The sequence below is a fragment of the Sander lucioperca genome, chromosome 22 (assembly GCF_008315115.2).
Source record: "Sander lucioperca isolate FBNREF2018 chromosome 22, SLUC_FBN_1.2, whole genome shotgun sequence".
NCBI lineage: Eukaryota > Metazoa > Chordata > Actinopteri > Perciformes > Percidae > Sander > Sander lucioperca.
The window spans coordinates 27,740,711-27,759,440 of NC_050194.1; the positions used below are offsets into that span (position 1 = coordinate 27,740,711).

General features: G+C 41.4%; 1 protein-coding gene across 8 annotated transcripts in view; it reads right to left on the minus strand.

The window, feature by feature from the left end:
• Positions 1-18,730, minus strand: part of ryr2a (ryanodine receptor 2a (cardiac)) — a 239,497-nt gene that overhangs the window by 161,550 nt on the left and 59,217 nt on the right. For 5 of the 8 annotated variants that reach the window (XM_035997758.1, XM_035997753.1, XM_035997754.1 and 2 more), the window contains exons 2-6: positions 15,760-15,879; positions 14,219-14,323; positions 9,112-9,132; positions 6,770-6,844; positions 289-367 (exon numbers count right to left, since the gene is read on the minus strand). In XM_035997758.1, the coding sequence (XP_035853651.1) occupies positions 289-367; positions 6,770-6,844; positions 9,112-9,132; positions 14,219-14,323; positions 15,760-15,879 (400 nt within the window). The remainder of the gene's footprint in view (positions 1-288; positions 368-6,769; positions 6,845-9,111; positions 9,133-14,218; positions 14,324-15,759; positions 15,880-18,730) is intronic. The other 3 variants (XM_031323968.2, XM_031323970.2, XM_031323967.2) reach the window with 1 other exon arrangement.

The following is an 18,730-nucleotide window of genomic DNA, read 5'->3' on the forward strand; positions in this document are numbered from 1 at the left end:
GAACCGAAACAGTAAAGGTCTGGGCTGTAAAACCAGAAAGATGCTAAAAAGTTCCGTAGAGCAGATAGGCACTGCAGAGTAGGTGATAATTCTCTGTGTATTCATCACTTCAAGTGATATACTACACATATTCTGAGAAAATGAGTGCAGCTTTGAAGATACAGTTCTGCAAATATAACTAGACAGCAAAAGTTTATCAAACCTGTGGGATACTGATGTTTTTTTGTTTATTTTTTAAATAAATCAAACTATAATAGAAAGCCCCGGTCAATGAAAGACATGCGTTACCTGTGGTATCTTCCTGCAGTCCAACATCAAAAGCCAGTTTGTCTGTGGATGAGCGGGAGGTGGACAAACAGCACAGGTACTAAACAGAGAAACACAATTCATTTCATCAATTCATCTCACTAGATCAGAGATCTTTAACAGGGGGTCCAGGACCCGTAGGGGGTCCTCAGAGTTAATGCAGAGGGGCTGCCAAATTACGTAAAAAAAAAATTTGAAATAAGTCTGAAAATATACATTAATATGAATGCAAAATGTTAATAGCAAAGATAAATTGGCCTATTTGTGAAAACAAAATTGATGTAAAACAGATGTATGTTTAGCATTAAAACATGATGCATAAATAACATCCATTTCTTTTCATCCATCCTGCACAGTTTTAATATGCAACTCATGCAACTCGGCGGCCTTCCAGGATACCGCGCCATGGGACCCAGCTGCCTGCCCACGCCCATCGTCCTGCTCGACACCGGTTATCAAGCCACCCTGGACTGAGGTGGTTTGCGGCCGAAAGAGAGCCTCGGGTAGGGCTCCATCGCCTCCTGCCCTCAGCCTCTCCAACCGCTTCAATGCCTTGTCGGAGTCGGAGCCGGTGGTGGCCAGTGCGGCTCACCGGGCTCGCCCCGCTTCAAAGCAGACTGACCAGCCGTCGTCACGGAAGACGATTGCTACCGCGCGGCGAAAGCTTCTGAGGGATGCGGTAGTCAGACGGTCCGGTGGCCTACACTGCCTGGATCGGCCAAATGACAACGTTCCTCAAAAACAATCTCCACAACCGAACGGTAAGCAATCTTCCTCTTCTTTTCCCTGCCCATCTGAAACCGACACTGACTGTTTTGCTCCCGTCACCGGCTATCCACACCCCCCCACTCCTCGTCCGCTCTTCCCCCTAACCACAGTAATTATTGGGGACTCCATCACTAGAGACCTACGGTTTCATAATGCTGTCACACACTGTTTTCCCGGAGCCAAAGTTGCAGACATCCTGGCTAAAGTTATGGACCTGATACCCTCATTTCCGATCAATGAAACGCATCGTAGTCCATTGTGGACATAACGACATGTCCACTCGGATTCAGGAGTGTGAGCGCACAAGGCGAGACTTTACCACTCTCATTGAGGCTTTAAAAAGCACTGGGAAGTCGGTTTTTATTTCGGGCCCACTTCCATCTCTAGGTCGCGGATCACGCCTCTTTAGTAGACTACTCTCCCTTAACACCTGACTCCAGCTCACATGCAGCATTCACAAGATAGGTTTTATTGACAACTTCAATCTGTTTTGGGAACGTGGCTCCCTGTTCAGCAGGGATGGGATTCATCCCAATACACGCGGAAGCCAGATGCTACGTGGAAATTTGCACCACGCCCTGCATACCCAGACCTCTGATTGACTGTTTACATCCCGTAAACACTCCCACAAGCACACTGACCAGACACACTCTCCCAAAGTCAATAATCAGAGATACAGCGCTACACGCCCCTCTGTGCTCCCTTCAGAGCAATCACCCATTCATAATCCCATAACCACCGTGTCTGTCCCCCGACTGAGACCGTTTAAACAAAACACTAACAAAAGAGGTGCTATACTAAACAACCTAATTGGAATTAAAACAACCACTGCAACGATAGAACAGAATAGGAAAATCAAATGTGGACTATTAAATATTAGATCTCTGTCATCGAAAGCATTATTGGTAAACGAATTGATATCAGATAACCACATTGATTTATTCTGCCTCACCGAAACCTGGCTGGACGAATATGTTAGTTTAAATGAAGCCACTCCTCCCAGTCATAATAATACCCAAATTCCACGAGGCTCAGGCCGAGGAGGGGGAGTTGCAGCCATATTTGACTCGAGCCTGTTAATTAATCCTAAACCTAAACTAAATTATAACTCGTTTGAAAGCCTTGTTCTTAATCTTCAACACCCAACATGGAAAACAGTACAGCCTATTATATTTGTTGTTGTTTACCAAGCACCAGGTCCATATTCTGAGTTTTTATCTGAATTCTCAGAGTTTTTATCATGCGTAGTCCTTCAATCAGACCAAAGTACTTATTGTAGGTGATTTTAATATCCATGTGGACGTTGACAGCAATAGCCTTAGTACTGCTTTCAATTCACTGCTAGATTCTATTGGTTTCAGTCAGAGGGTGCATAAGGCCACGCACTGTTTTAACCACACCCTCGACCTTGTGCTAGAATATGGCATCAAAATTGACGATTTAATAGTATTTCCGCAGAATCCCTTATTATCAGACCATTTTTTAATAACTTTCGAATTCCTACTACCAGATTATACGAAATTAAATAAAAGTTTCTACACTAGATGCTTATCTGGCAGTGCTATAGCTAAATTTAAGGAAGATATTCCAACAGCACTTAACTCAATGTCATACCTTAATATAACAGAGGACTGTTATGTTAACTCTAGTCCCTCCCAACTTGATAACTTTGTAGACGCTGCTACGGCCTGCCTACGGACTACTTTAGACTTGGATGCTCCTATCAAAAAGAAGATGATGAAGGAAAGGAAACTAGCACCTTGGTATAACTCCCAAACTCGCAAATTAAAACAAATCTCACGAAAACTTGAAAGTAAATGGCGTTCCACCAAACTGGAAGAATCTCGTGTGGATTGGCAAGATAGTCTAAAAAATTATAGGAGGGCCCTCAGAAATGCCAGATCAGACTATTACTCAGTACTAATAGAAGAAAATAAGAACAACCCAAGGTTTCTTTTCAGCACTGTAGCCAGGCTGACAAAGAGTCATAGCTCTGTTGAGCCATCTATTCCTATAGCTCTGAGCAGTGATGACTTCATGACCTTTTTTAATGATAAAATTATAACAATTAGAGAAAAAATTCATCACCTTCTGCCCACAGCTTCTAACGGCTCACCATTGGGCGCAGGAGGGCTAGAGAGAACGATAAGACCTGATACTTATTTAGACGGCTTTTATCCTTTAGACCTCCAACAATTAATGTTAAGGGTCTCTTCAGCTAAGCCAACTACCTGTCTCTTAGACCCCATTCCAACGAGGCTACTTAAAGAAGCACTACCCGTGGTCAATACCACATTACTAGATACGATCAATATGTCCTTATTAACGGGTCACGTACCGCAGTCTTTTAAAGTAGCTGTGATAAAACCTATTCTGAAAAAACCCACCCTCGACCCTGAGGTCTTAGCCAACTATAGACCTATATCTAACCTCCCGTTTCTCTCCAAAATCCTTGAGAAGGTAGTCGCTAATCAATTGTGTGACTTTCTGCATAGAAATAGTCTATTTGAAGACTTTCAGTCAGGATTTAGAAAGCATCATAGCACAGAGACGGCACTGGTGAAAATCACTAACGACCTTCTAACTGCTGCTGACAAAGGACTTGTCTCCATACTTGTCTTATTAGATCTTAGTGCTGCATTCGACACTATTGACCATACCATCCTCTTACAGAGACTGGAACATTTAGTTGGCATTAAAGGAATCGCACTAAGCTGGTTTAAGTCCTATTTTTCTGAGCGATCCCAATTTGTTAATATTAACGATAAACTATCCAAATACGCTAAAGTTAGCCATGGCGTTCCTCAAGGCTCAGTGCTTGGACCAATTCTATTCTCTTTATATATGCTTCCTCTAGGCAATATTATTAGGAAACACTCAATTAACTTTCACTGTTACGCAGACAACACCCAATTATATCTGTCAATCAAGCCAGACGAAAGCGGTCAGTTAGCTAAACTTCAAGCGTGCATTAAAGATATAAAATCCTGGATGACCCACAATTTTCTGATGTTAAACTCAAACAAAACGGAAGTTATTGTGCTGGGACCCAAGCACCACCGAACTTCATTATCTAAATATATAACTACCCTAGATGGTATTGCCCTGGCCTCCAGCACTACTGTCAGAAATCTAGGAGTCATTTTTGACCAGGATCTATCCTTTAACGCCCACTTAAAACAAACCTCAAGAACAGCCTTTTTCCATCTTCGTAACATTGCCAAAATCAGGAACATCCTGTCTCAAAACGATGCTGAAAAACTAGTCCATGCATTCGTAACTTCCCGGCTGGACTACTGTAATTCTTTACTATCAGGCTGCTCAAATAAGTCCCTCAAGACCCTCCAGCTGATCCAGAATGCTGCAGCACGTGTTCTGACAAGAACTAACAAAAGAGATCACATTTCTCCTGTATTAGCTTCTCTGCATTGGCTTCCTGTAAAATCCAGGATTGAATTTAAAATCCTTCTCCTGACCTACAAAGCACTAAATGGTCAAGCACCATCATACATAGAAGAGCTCTTAGTACCTTATTGTCCCACTAGAGCACTGCGCTCCCAGAACTCAGAGCTACTTGTGGTTCCTAGAGTCTCTAAAAGTAGAATGGGAGCCAGAGCCTTCAGCTACCAGGCTCCTCTCCTGTGGAACCAGCTCCCAACTTGGGTTCGGGGGGCTGACACCGTCGCCACATTTAAGAATAAACTGAAAACCATCATCTTTGATAAAGCTTATAGTTAGGGAGTGAGGAGTTGCAGCATAGTAGAGTAGAGTAGAGGGAGGCAGGAAGTACAAGCCCGTTCCGGCAGGGGAGAGTACGAGCCCGGTCCAGGGCCCCTCTCTTTAGCCTGCCTCTCTTAGTTATGCTATTATAACTCTAGACTGCTGTGGGAAGCTCCTTCCAAGGACACAATGAGCCGCTCCCTCTTCTCTCTTTTCACTTGTCTCCTTTTGTGTGCATCTTAGTCCCAGAAATGCCTGTTACTAACCTAGCTCTGGGGAGTTTTCTCCCCGGAGTCCCTTTGCTTCTTCTTCACCCAGAACATCGCCTTGGAATTGGGTGGCACCTACACCGGGGTCCTGGGTGCAGCTGACGCTATGGACCTACTACACCTTGCTACGCTCCGCGATTCCCCGCAGTGTCCGACTGCGTCCTGCCGCGTCCAACCGCGTCCACCCAGGCTGCTGTGCCACACTACACCCCGTAACGCCCTGCTGTGCCCTACTATGACTACCATTGTGATCACTGTTTCACTATCTTTATTATGACTATTATTGCCACCATTCACCACTCCCCCAACTGGTGCCGTCAGACACCGCCTACCAAGAGTCTGGGTCTGTCCGAGGTTTCTTCCTAACAAAAAAGGGAGTTTTTCCTTGCCACTGTCGCAATAGCTACTGCTAATGCTTGCTCTTGAGGCAACCGCTGTAATAGTTGGGGCTTCGTAAAGTACAGAGTTTGGTCTAGACCTACTCTATCTGTAAAGTGTCTCGAGATAACTCTTGTTATGATTTGATACTATAAATAAAAATTGAATTGAATTGTATACAATATATGCGGTAGGGGGTCCCTACTCGGTCTCTCGTTCAGCTTAGGGGTCCCTGGCCTAAAAGACGTTGAAAACCCCTGAACTAGATCATCTTCCAACTACAGAACAATAGTTCTATAATGCCCCATTTGATGGGATTGATTTCTCTTGTCTGGAGAGTGTCTGGTGTGATTCTCGACCCCTACCCCAGTAATAATTACAGCCCCAGTTACACACTCTTTTTTTCAGCTCACTCAACACTTCTGCTATAAAGTCTGGCCCAGAGAAAAAGAGTATCTATTTTAAAGTTGTTGCACAGAAAGATCATTGTTTCCTGTGAAAGTTCCACCAGTTCAGCGTGCAGTTTGAGTTCTCTGAGACAATGGAACGAGTAGAAAAAGATCTTTGCTAAATGTCATGTCAAAATAATGGTCCTGTTTGGCAACCCAGACGTTGAAGGAAACAGAAGAAAAAAAACATTACAAGAGCAGTACCTTGCAAGCTCATCAAACGGGCTATTTCAGTTTCAAAACTTCAATCATTATTTCATGATTTTATTATTTTCAATGATTATTTAAATTAATAATAATAAATTATATACATTTCAATGATCCTGTCTTGGTTGGTCTGCCGACATATAAATTATTTTATGTATAGTGGACTACGTGTAATTAACAATATCAACCCACAACCCACCTTCAGACTGTGAGGGCCTAATAGGAATTCAGAACCATTTGAGAAACTAATCATTTAACATTACTTATATCAATAATAATCTCAAATCCAAGAATTGTATTTTTATGATTTTACCTTACAAGGTCTTACTTGCAATTGCTTGAATGCCGTCTATAATAATAAATGAGTCACAGAAGAGCAGCGCAAATATTTCATTATCCATCACGCCCTGGAATATTGTTCCTGTCAGAATGGGAAATCAGACAGTTTTGTCTGAGTTGTTGACAGGTATATTTTAATTATCTGCATTAAATGAAAAACAAACAAACCCATAAACATGACAGAAAGGTCCTTTAACAACATAGCAAACCCATAGTTATTTTAGATAAAGTTCTTATTGTGGTACGCGTGTGTGTGTGTGTGTGTGTGTGTGTGTGTGTGTGTGTGTGTGTGTGTGTGTGTGTGTGTGTGTGTGTGCGTGCATGTTAACTGACCATTCCACTGTAGGAGTGTCGCAGCAGGACAGCGTGCCCGTACAGTAAGGTGCGATGGCCGCCTCCCTGGGCCGTCTGACAGGGACACATCGACATAAGGGAGAGAGAAAAATAGCAGAGTTAAAAAAGACAGAAAGTCACTGAGAGAAAACAACAGTGAGAAACAGTTAAACAGAGATATCAATAAACAGTATAAACAGAAAGATCAACAAACAGATGCAGACAGGAAGGGAGAGGGAGAGGTCAGCTGTATCATTTCATTGTACAACAATGCTTTATTTGTAAAGTTGTAGGAAAAATGTTACCTGAGAGTCTACACACTACAAATACAATACAATAAAGTATGTAAGCTTAACTGTAATGTCATCTATCACTTCATCTTAGTATTTTTACTATATACTCTGTGTAGTTAAAACATCAATCTATCACTGTCATATTAACATCCCTAGCTGATAGTATAATTTCCATCATCTGGGCTACCTAATGAAATAACAATCAGGATTATGATTTGGGACTCCACAGTTAATTGAACCTGATCGGGTGCACTATTGATGCTTTGTGTTTAGAGTGCCTCCTCTGGTGCATCAAATCAAACGCTCACCATTCACAGGTAAACGGTCTGACCAATCACACGTCTCTGCTTCCCAAACCACTGCATTTTAAACTACTACTTGAATAAACCTGCAAAAGTAATGAAAAATGTGTCAAAATAAATCCACATTTTCTATAAACCATTTTGCTCCTTGTCCCTTCTTCTCTTAGGACTCATGGTGCTGCAAATCTACACAGAGACAACAAAGTATTGCATTAGGACTCTGCACCGCTAAAAGACTGTATGTAACTGGAGTCCTTTCTTCCATTTGTCTTCTTTGCAGAAATAGCTCCTACACAACCAACATACGCCTGTGCCTGTACCTAATGTCTCCTCTGCACTGCAGTCCTTCTGCACTGCTCTGAGGGAACATACGGTGCAGTGTAGGCCTCACAGAGTGTCACACACATATTAATGAATGTGTGTAAACAGCAGTTATGGAATGCAGACTAGCTTGCCGAGTTATAGCTTGCCCCCCAGAAACTGTATGTGCCATCCATTTGTACAATACCTCATCAAGAGACATGCAAACAGATCAGCCCCGATGCGAATGTAGCTATTTAGAATAGCTATGACACTTTTGTGTGGAGAGTCTGTGCTGGTGACAAATGCCTAGGTCTATAAAAAACAACATCTATAAATGTGTATAACAATGTCTTTGTGTGTGTGTGTGTGTGTGTGTGTGTGTGTGTGTGTGTGTGTGTGTGTGTGTGTGTGTGTGTGTGTTTGTAAATATATATGCATGGCTAACCAAACTTCTGGCTCTAGCTTCATATTTACACAACATATAGCATAGCATATAGACAACTCTTGCAAGAAAGCAAATGAGTGTATTTGCATGTCTGTAATAACAGCAGGACAGCAGAGCGCCTGTGGTTAGTTCACATGTCTGTAATAACAGTAGGACAGCTGAGTGTCTGTAGTTAGTTAACATGTCTGTTATAACATCAGGATAGTCAAGTGTCTGTGTTTAGTTCACATGTCTGTAATAATAGCAGGACAGTCAAGTGTCCGTGGTTAGTTTAGTCTGTTTTGCATCAAACATCAAAAACAACAAAAGCATCAACATGTCTCATTACAACTGTTAGAAAAAAAAACAAACACTGAATAGATTTTTCTTATAAAGCTGCATTTATATAAATAATGTCATCACAATCATCTCATAATTCAGGATAGATTAGGATGAAAGACACCTACTGTCGCTCGAAATGAAAGAAAAAAAATTGTGTTGGGTGTTGTGGGTAGCATCTCTAACATATATGTAAAATACATTAAAAAAAAGGTTACAGTTAATCCTTATTGTCAACAGATTACATGTAGAGACCAAAACCTGGGCCATGTCTCAATACTCTACGCTACTAAAGATGTAAATCTTTAAAAATACCTCACAAACAAACAGCTTAATTTGTGTTATCTCAGTTACCTCCTCAAACAGCTGGCCAATGTTGTTCTTAGGTTTGTGTACGGGGTGTGTGTGTGCCTGTGTGTGTGTGCATGCGTATGTGTAAATGTACGGAGTGCATGCCCCTATATCAGCTTGCATATCTTTCAATACAGAGTTCGATAAAGTCATATCTAAATTCTTCATTATTTCCAACAGGTTGACACTCAACAGATAACAAAAACATAAATGTGTATGGTAACTCAGCTAGTGCTCATACTGTTAATGCTCATGACAGTGACTGTAATAACCAACATAAGGACGGTGACAACCATGACAAACACAGACATTGAGTGGAGGCACACCTACCCATATTTCCACCACTACATGCTGTGTGGAAATGAAAGAGAGGAGGAAAAAGTAAGTTGCCGTAGTCATTTTACAGACGACACAAATACACACATCTATCCAACAGATAAGACTGTTGGATGAGAAGGTTATGACAGCTTATGAATATAATGTATTTTACTTTTAATTCCATATGAAGATTTGGTTGGCAAATACTTATTTGCTTTTTCAGACTGAGATGAGACTATCACTATCAATCCCATGTCTATGTGTTAAATATACAACTTGAGCTTGAGTCTGTGATTAAAGGGTATGAAAGAAGTGAATTTAGGGGATGTTTTGTTATGTTAAATTTTACTCTTTAACAAAAAGGTCTATCTCTGTAGGGATCCTTTCCATAATGTTGTCAGACACTTAGAATAATAATCTAAGCATGTCGGTGGCATAACAAGCACTTTTTTGTGGACGTAAACTCGCGCAATTGGTCAATAACTTACATTGCAGCTTGTTTCGGCACTGCCGACTCAACCCGTTCTCACGCCAGTTCGTGAAACGGTCATGTTATTTTGATTTATTAATTTGTGTACAGGTCACGATTTTCTTGTTTATTTCGTGAACAGGTCACAATTTTCGAACGTGACCATTTCACGAACTGCCATGACACTGGGCTGCTCTGGGGGACGCAACAACGGGGAAATGAAACGCCACATGCCGGCGACAACAACGGGACGGACCACCACACGCGGGGCGCAATCCCCGGACACAGGGACGCGATCCGCAGTCTCTGTGGCACGCAACAACGAGGAAATGAAACGCCACACGCCGGCCACAACAACGGGACGGTTGTGGTTAGGAAGAATAACGCGGAAAGGAACTGCAACACGCGGGGCGCGATCCCCGGTCCCCGGGGTGACAGTCCTGTGTTGTTTGACCCATCCACCACCCAGACCAACCTCCCTGCGCAGATTTTCGCCTTATCAATACTACTCGCTACCGTAATCGTTCTGTGATCACGAAATATGCTTCCCAATGAAATACATTACTTTAAAATTTGTGCTCACCACACGAAAATAACGACATTAACGTGTTCAGTACACAAATCAATAGATTCAATAACGTGACCATTTCACGAACTGCCATGAGACTGGGCTGGCCGACTGCAGCGATCTGGCTTAATACTGGACCAATTTCAGAGAATTGTGATCCATCAGTCACTTAGGTATCCAGGTTTTAAACAACAAAGTGCCCCTTTAATGCACCCCTATAATAATGTGTTCTTTCTTCATTAAGATTATTTTTGGGGCTTTTTCTTGCCTTTATTTGATAGTACAGCCGAAAACCTGACAGAAAGAGGGCAGAGAGCTGATATGTAGCAAAGGGCTGCGGGTCACAATCAAACCCTGGCCGCTGCGGTAAGGACTCAGCCTTGGTATATGGGACGCACACACAACTAGCTGAGCTATTGGGTGCCCCAATAATGCATTTTTTCTGATGACCAATGCCCAAGTGTGCCACAGGTGCACCAAGGGGGCCTGGCATGGCATTACCAAAGTGGTTGACAGGCTCCCTGATTCTGAGAACATCAGGATAGACATCTGAAACACAAGGCATCCTTTTGAATAAAACACCACAAAGTAAGTGGTAATCAGCCCATACCTGTCTGTATGTTTGAAGTCAGCAACAGCTGAGCTTGCTGCAGGTTTGTGTTATCAGTTATGAATTTGTTTTTCACTGTGTCGCAAAATGGACAAGTGAGTAATAACGTTAGCTTCGCTGTTTCACTGTTTCAATAGGTCAGATTAACCTCGTCCGTTTGCTATTGTTTGATGGCTGCTCCCAACTGGCTGGTTTTCCAGCAGTAGTGATAGTTTGCTAATCCACAACCTATCGACTCTGCCATATTTCATTTAGTCAGCAGAGACCCTAACAGAAGTGGTCTCTATGGCAATGCGCGTACATGAATCTAGTTTTTCTTAAAGTGCACATAATAAAAGCTGCTCATCTGAACAATTCAGATAAAATACACTGTTTCAATAAATGGTTTATTTCCCAGTTTTATGGTCAAGCATGTATACTCAACAACTTCATAGCTGAATTTTACCCGTACAATTATTTTATTTACATTACAATTGAGAAACAAAAGGGAAAACCATAAAACTATAAACCTTATTAGACTCACTATTATATTGACATTGCTCAGCTCATTACCTCTGGCTAGGCCTCATATTCATCCATTTTACAAATTAACATGCTATGATATCAGCTATCAACTTGCTGTAATTTCTATAATTTCTGTAATTTCTGAACAATACAATTCTTTTTCAAAATCTCAAAATTAAATTTTATAACTCACACCATGTCTGCAGACATCTGAAATCCATAGCATTATCAGACCGTTACAGTGGCTGCAATTCTGGGCTAATAGAGACTTGTGAGAGACTTAATAAAAAAATAAAAAACAATGAATAAAATCAAATAATCAGAGGCCGCGATTTCCGACTGTAAGTAACAAAAGTATCAAAGTATCTGACTTTGTGTGGGCTAAGCTCCAAAAACCCTAGTTCCAAAACTTCCCAAATGCACCTTGATGGCATCTTTTATTGGAGCCTCTCTGCCTGGTAAACAGCCACATCTTTCAAACTCCACACATCAAGTTTATGACAAAGTGTTTCTGTTATAATTGTGTAGTCTCCAAGCCCAATCCAAGATAACTTTGATCACCAAGTCAGGGTTATTTTCAAAGACTTAACATAGCTCCCACAGAGCCACAGAAGACATTACTCAATTGTTTTCACAGCCTGAGTAGTACCATGACGAATAAACTGATCTCCATGTGTAAAGTAAGCAGAGTGCCCCTTAGCAGGGAGGTTCTGTAGTTAGGAGACAGATCATTTTCCAAGCCTCCAAAAAGATGATCATCAAACGCAAAGCAACCAATTTCATCTTGATGTACATCAGCATATTGAAGGGTCTGTTTAGAAATGTGTTGAGTGTATCTATGAGCTGATTTGAGCTCTGCTCTCTGGCTCAGCCCTTTATAAAGATTTAATGTTGCTCTTCAAAAATCAAACATTGAGCTTTGGCTTTGTTTTTATTTTTGGTAAGGCTTATCCTTCATCACAGAAGCACTGTCATTGCAAAAACTAATTTTGGCATTTAAACCAACTGGCATAAATTAGCATTTCTATGTCCATTTGCTGACAGGCTTTTTGCAGTGTCTGTTGGCTCTTTTTCTTTAGGCAGCAGTAGAAGGCAGACATGTTGTTTCCCTGACAAACTGCCACACTAATAAAATAATGAATGAACAGCACATTTTCTAAAATCAGAGTTTGCAATATGTTTTGTATTGCATAAAAAAACAACTTGCAAAATAAAATGTATATCAGACTCCTTATGAATTTGCCAAGGAGCTGCAGCACCTTCCCCAGAACAGGGGAAACAGGGCCCCCTCCTGGAGCCAGACCTGGGAGGAAAGCTTGCGGGCCAAACGGGCCCCATTGGTCAAGAACTACACAAAGAACTACATGAACCACCACACACAGGGAGAGGCATTGGCATACAAGCACTATCAGCCGGGTGGCAGGCAAAGGCGGGGACCTAGGTGTGCTGACCCCTGGCATCGCAGACTGGTTCTAGGGACATGGAACGGAGGGGAAGGAATAGGGCTGCACCATATGAGGAAAATATCTAATTGCGATTATTTTGACTGATATTGCAATTGCGATGTGATTCACGATATTGGAGGGAATGATCATTTTTGTTTTGTTATTCACATTTTCATTGAAAAAAAAAAAAATAAAAAAATGTAAATGATTATAATGTGATTTTTGCGAGGATCTGTACCAAACAATGATTTTTTTCTTTAGTCTGTAGGATAGGATTTGTAGGGCCGTCTCTGCAGCACCACAATACTTCATTCAGAAAGATTTGACACATATTTTGCCTTTAACAAATATTGCGCCCGCCTGTGATTTGGATATTGCACTAGTCCATATTGCGATTTTGATAAAATTGTGATTAATTGAGCAGCCCTAGGAAGGAACCAGAGGGATGTTGAGCGGTACCAGCTATAGGTTGTAGTTTTAGTTGGTCTCACCTCTACGCATGGTCTGTAACCAAACTCCTGGAGGGGGCTAGACTTTCTCCTTTAGTAGAGTTGCCCAAGGTGAGAAGCTCTGGGCAGTTGTGGGGATACTTACGAGCCCCCGGCTGAGTGCTGTTCTATGAGTGAGTTCTCCCCAAACAACGAGAGGTTCGCCTCTATGCGACTGGGATTTGCTGTGAGGAAGGCCCTGACTTTTGTTTGTGTCAATACACTGAACAGCAGTTTAGAGTATCCGGCCTTATCAGAGTCTCTGGGTGGGTTCCTGGCAAGGGTACCCCTAGGGACTCTATACTTCTGCTGTGGGACTTCAATGCTCATGTAGGAGAGTATGGAGCAGGAGATTATATAACTCATCAGGCTTGGGAATGCCTCAGGATCCCCCAGGTGGAGCTGGAAATCATTGCTGGGGAGATCGAGGTCTAGACTACCTTGCTTAGCCTTCTGCCACTGCAACCAGGTCCCCAAATAAGCGGCAGAAAATTGGTCGATGGATTAGGAACAATACAGTAAAACAAACTGTAAAACCTATAAAAACAAAGAAAAAATGTATAATAGTTGATCTGCAGTTACATGTATGTTCAACTTAGATAAAAAAAAACTAATACAACTGCTGCAAAGATTGTTCCAGATATGGCTGTAATGAAAAAAATGCTAATATATAATCAGGCGTATAAAAATGCTGATAGAGTATGATGCTGTCTTCTTCTTGCTTGGGAGGATAGATAGTGTCATGAATTCAACTGTTTGATGGAAACTGATCAGCAGCCTCCATTCTTGCTGCTTTGAATTGTGCATTAGTGCCAGCAAGGAACCACCTGACATAAGGTAGAGTAGATGACTTTAGCCATGAATGAACAGCAGACTAACTCTCCCTGTTTCTGTCAACCACCTCCTCCTCTGTGCTTCATGAGGCTGGTGTCTCAGCCTGCCAGTCTCACCTGAAGAAAGCCCTGACCTCTGTGTGTGTGTGTGTGTGTGTGTGTGTGTGTGTGTGTGTGTGTGTGTGTGTGTCTTCACACTCACCCCCTCACCCTTCTCTTCGGTGTTGGCCAGCATCTCCTGCAGGGCTCGTACTGACAGCGACTGCTCCAACACAAAGGTGCAGATGGAAAGATCCGGAGGCACATTCTGAAACAACAGGAACACACCTCAGATGATTTATTGATGTTGCCCTAACTTTTATACAGGAGAGTCGATTATTTTGTAGCACCCTGCAGGATTGCTGACATTTAGGAGTGGTGTAAGATAAGTGAAGAAGAAATATTTAGTTACTTGATTAATGTATGATTGGTTAGAAACTCATCACTTTTCTTTGTAATGTAGCGGTTTCACACTATTTTTTCACACTACCCTACTCAGTCGCTACAAATGTAATATCATTTTAAATACTGTTTTAATTTGCAAACAATAACAGGCCGTTCTGAATGTTCCAACTTAATAACAATTTTATGATTTTGACATAACAGGCTTTGTTTTCTCGATCTTGACATAACCAAGACTAGAGATGGTTCGATTACATTTTTTGCCTCCCGATTCCTGAACTTGCATACTGATACCGAGTACTGATCCAATACCAGTGTGTCATAATGTTTTACCATCTGTATCCTACTATCCCTGTATGGATGTGATATGATTTCTATTATCGTTGTACGGCCTGGCTGAGGTTAAACTTTTGTGAAACATGAAGAAATACAAACAATGAACGCCGTAGAACTTTCTTTTATTATCCTGTTTAACAGAAAAATAACATAAATATACTACTTTAAAGTAGTAGTAGTAGACAGTAGATTTTCTTCAGGGCTAAATTACATGGTATCGGATCAGTGCTGGAATACCCAGTACATTCTGATACCAGCATTTTTGGCAGTATCGGAGGCTTTTTTCGATACTGATATTGGTATTGGAACATCTCTAACCAAGACTGTCTTCTTGTGATAATGCACAGCATTCTGATATGGTTATCATCTATAATCATCAGACATAAGGAAATCTCTGCCAGTTATGTCACCACTCACATTTGACATCAGCAGCTAACAGTAATTATAACCTATAATGCTCCTTTAGGCACTGACAGTGCGTCTGTAGCTGTCAAGAATTAATTTACAGTAGCCTATCGTGACCAACTGGTAACAGTCATGCTGTAGTCACTGTAATAACAATTCCACTGCAGGGACTAATAGTGTTGTCTGCTTCATGTCTGTCAGCCAGAGATGTCAATGAGAAGTGCGGCCACTTAGTTGTGCACCAACTGCTAAGAAGTTGTAGTCTCTACTGACAGCATTTTATTCCTCCTTTTGTTAAAAGTATTTTAACATTTTCATTTATTTGCTGGTTTACATACCTTTGTCAAAAGGACAATAGCCAATTGCAAGGTGTTGTTAACCTCATATGTAAAAGTTGTGGCAGAAGACGAAGATCCCTTGGGTTTTAACTACTTACATGTTTCTATTTTTTGTATTCATATGTGTGAATGAAACCTACAAAGTATGCAGCGATACATATACTGATATATGTACAAGCTGTCAATGTGGTATAAAGGAGTGTATTAGAGCATGTATGAGTACCTTGGAGTTGGAGATGGATTCAAGGAAGCAGAGTCTGTTTCCGAAACCTTCAGCAGCCAGACAGAGTTTCTGTTGTTCCTTATGGATTGTGGCTGAGCACTGTAGGACCACCTCATCGTCCTAAACACACACACACACACACACACACACACACACACACACACACACACACAAAAAGGTATAGTTACAAATCAAGATAAAAACTGCAAAGCAACGTGATCTTCTTAGAGAACTGACAATTACAAACACACTTCCACACACATGTCAAACAATATTTGGTATTGAGCCTTTGAGCTTAGGAGTCATGTCTACTTTTGTTCCTGTTTTGGTCAGTCTTTTGTTTTTTCTGCAGCACACATTTAATTAATTACACATTTGGTCACATGATGGTGTTGTACCTCTACTAGATAAAACCAGATACAGTAACATAAAAAAACAAAACAGAAACTAAGCTTGTTCAGTGTAGATCAGGCATCCAGTATATCATTACCCATTCACTTAAACAGAGACAAGCACACAGGGGCAATACAACACAAACTAGCAGCGCGCGCGCACACACACACACACACACACACACACACACACACACACACACACACACACCAATTCTAGGCACAGTGTGTGTCTTATGGAATGATATGCTTCCTATCCTATCAGACAGTCAGTCAGTAACAGCACTACATGTCCTGCATCTGACCATTAATTAAATCTGCTCACATATCACAGCAGCTAATCCTGCAGTAACTGAGATCTAATCAGCATACATCTGTTTGTCTGCCTAATGTCTGTCTGGGTATGTGTATACTAAACTCACACCACAGAAACTTATCAGTAGTTTCTGTTAAATGTCTGTGTGCGATCAATCATGGTTGGACAAAGGAAGTGGTCTCCAGAGTCACACACTTTATTTGTAACCCCATCGACCCCCAACCTCCTTCCAATCTCTGTCCTGGTCTTAAATCAGGGTGAGATCATCTGCTCTTTGAATCTGTTGGCCCGAAAGCTGCACCTTCCTCTCTGTATCTTCCTCCTCACTAATGAGATTGTCTGCTCTGTGTGGGGGGGTTATAGACAACTGCTAGTGGTTCCTAGATACCTGTTTTAATGTGAAGGTTAACAAGAGCATTAAGAGCAGAAAGTACAGGGGACTCACTCACACAGCAATATCCTAATTTATACTCTCACTTCTACTTCTGAGGAGGATGATAGATGAGAAGAGCGAGGTAGAGCAAGTCCAGGGACGCTCAGTAAGGCTGGGTATCGTTCAAACGTTTTCCATACTGGTACCAATACCGTGACTTCGATACTGGTTCCTAAATGATACGTTTTTCAATACCAATTTTATTAAACAAAAAGAAATTACTGTGGCCGGGTTAGCTCAGTTGGTAGAGCAGGCGAACATATATGCAGTGTTGGTCATCTTACTTTAAAAAAGTAATTAGTTACAGTTACAAATTACTTCTTCCAAAAGAGTTAGTTACTCAGTTACCACATTGTAAAAGTAATTAGTTACTCAGCAAAGTAACTGTGATTTACTTTGACACACAGAAACTGTTTTGTTATTTTTTTATGTTCTATAACGCTATTACGTTCTATAATATCTTTAATGTCAAAGATGTTTATATTAACTGATTGAAGATGCTAGCTGCATTTGGGCTTGGGCTTGGGTTAGCAGCAGCAACAAGTGTGGTGTTAGCATGTGTTGATGTGAGGTGCTTCATAAGATTGGAGTTGCTTGAGGCAGACGTGGATAAAGTCTTTTATCCTGGGCCTAGCGTGCATGTTACATAAACATTTTTGCCTTTAATTTATTAAATAGATAAGTAGTGCTGGTACTTCCAGTTCGAGAACTACCTTTGAATTTCCCTGGCTCGTCGCCATTGTCGCTGTCTAGTGGTAGTCAGAGTGTGCAGTGAGACAGCGTGAGCAGGGCATCCGCCCACCCAGTCAATCATCATCGCATTTGCAACGGTGTCATCATCCCCCCGCTCTCTCCAGGCAGCTGATGTGTAGCCAAAGCCTGACACCTCGCGCTTCATTCAACCAAACTGTAGTAATGCACCACTTTACATTCTCAGTAACGATAACGGCGTTGCAACGATGGGAAAAGTAATTAATTAGATTACTCCGTTACTGAAAAAATAACGCCGTTAGTAACGCGGTTATACTTAAATGCCGTTACTCCCAACACTGCATATATGGAGGTGTATACCTCGACGCACTAGGTCCAGGGTTCGAGTCCGACCTGAGACGATTTCCTGCATGTCATCCCCCTCTCTCTCCCCTTTCATATCTATCTGTTCTTTCCATTAAAGGCTGAAATGCCCCAAAAAAGTCTTAAAAAATAAATTATTTTCACGAACGCCAACTTCATTATTCTGGGGGAGTCGCGACTTGAAAAGGTTGAAAACCACTGGTCTAGCTAGCTGCAGGGGCGGGTCTAGAGTGCTGTCAATCTGACAAATTTAATTTCCAGTTTGAGGCAAGTTTATGGTAAGTGCATTGCATTTTTTATGGTTCTGTGAAAAAAAATCATCCCAGCCCTTGTCAAGAGCCCATAGTAAAAATGTGTATTGTATTTGAATACACAATTTGTTGAAAATAAAACAAGTGAAATTGATGATTTTTTTTAAAGCAAAATTAAATTGTGTTGTTCACTGATGGGCAGTAACACGTTAGAAGTAACGATTTACTGTAATATCATTAGGCTACTTTTTTCAAGTAACGAGTAAAGTAAGGGATTACAATTGCAAAAACAATAATTAGATTACTGTTACTTCCCCGTAAGCGGGCTGCGTTACTGCGTTACTTAACTTTTTTTTTATTGACAAAATGCAATTTACAAAAAAATCAGGTAAGCAATGATAGCTTGATTTTGTTTCGTGAGACTGTCTCGTGAGTGACTATGACGTATGAGCGCCGCAACGTCAGTGGTAAACACCGACATGTGTAGTGTTGAACAAGAGACAAC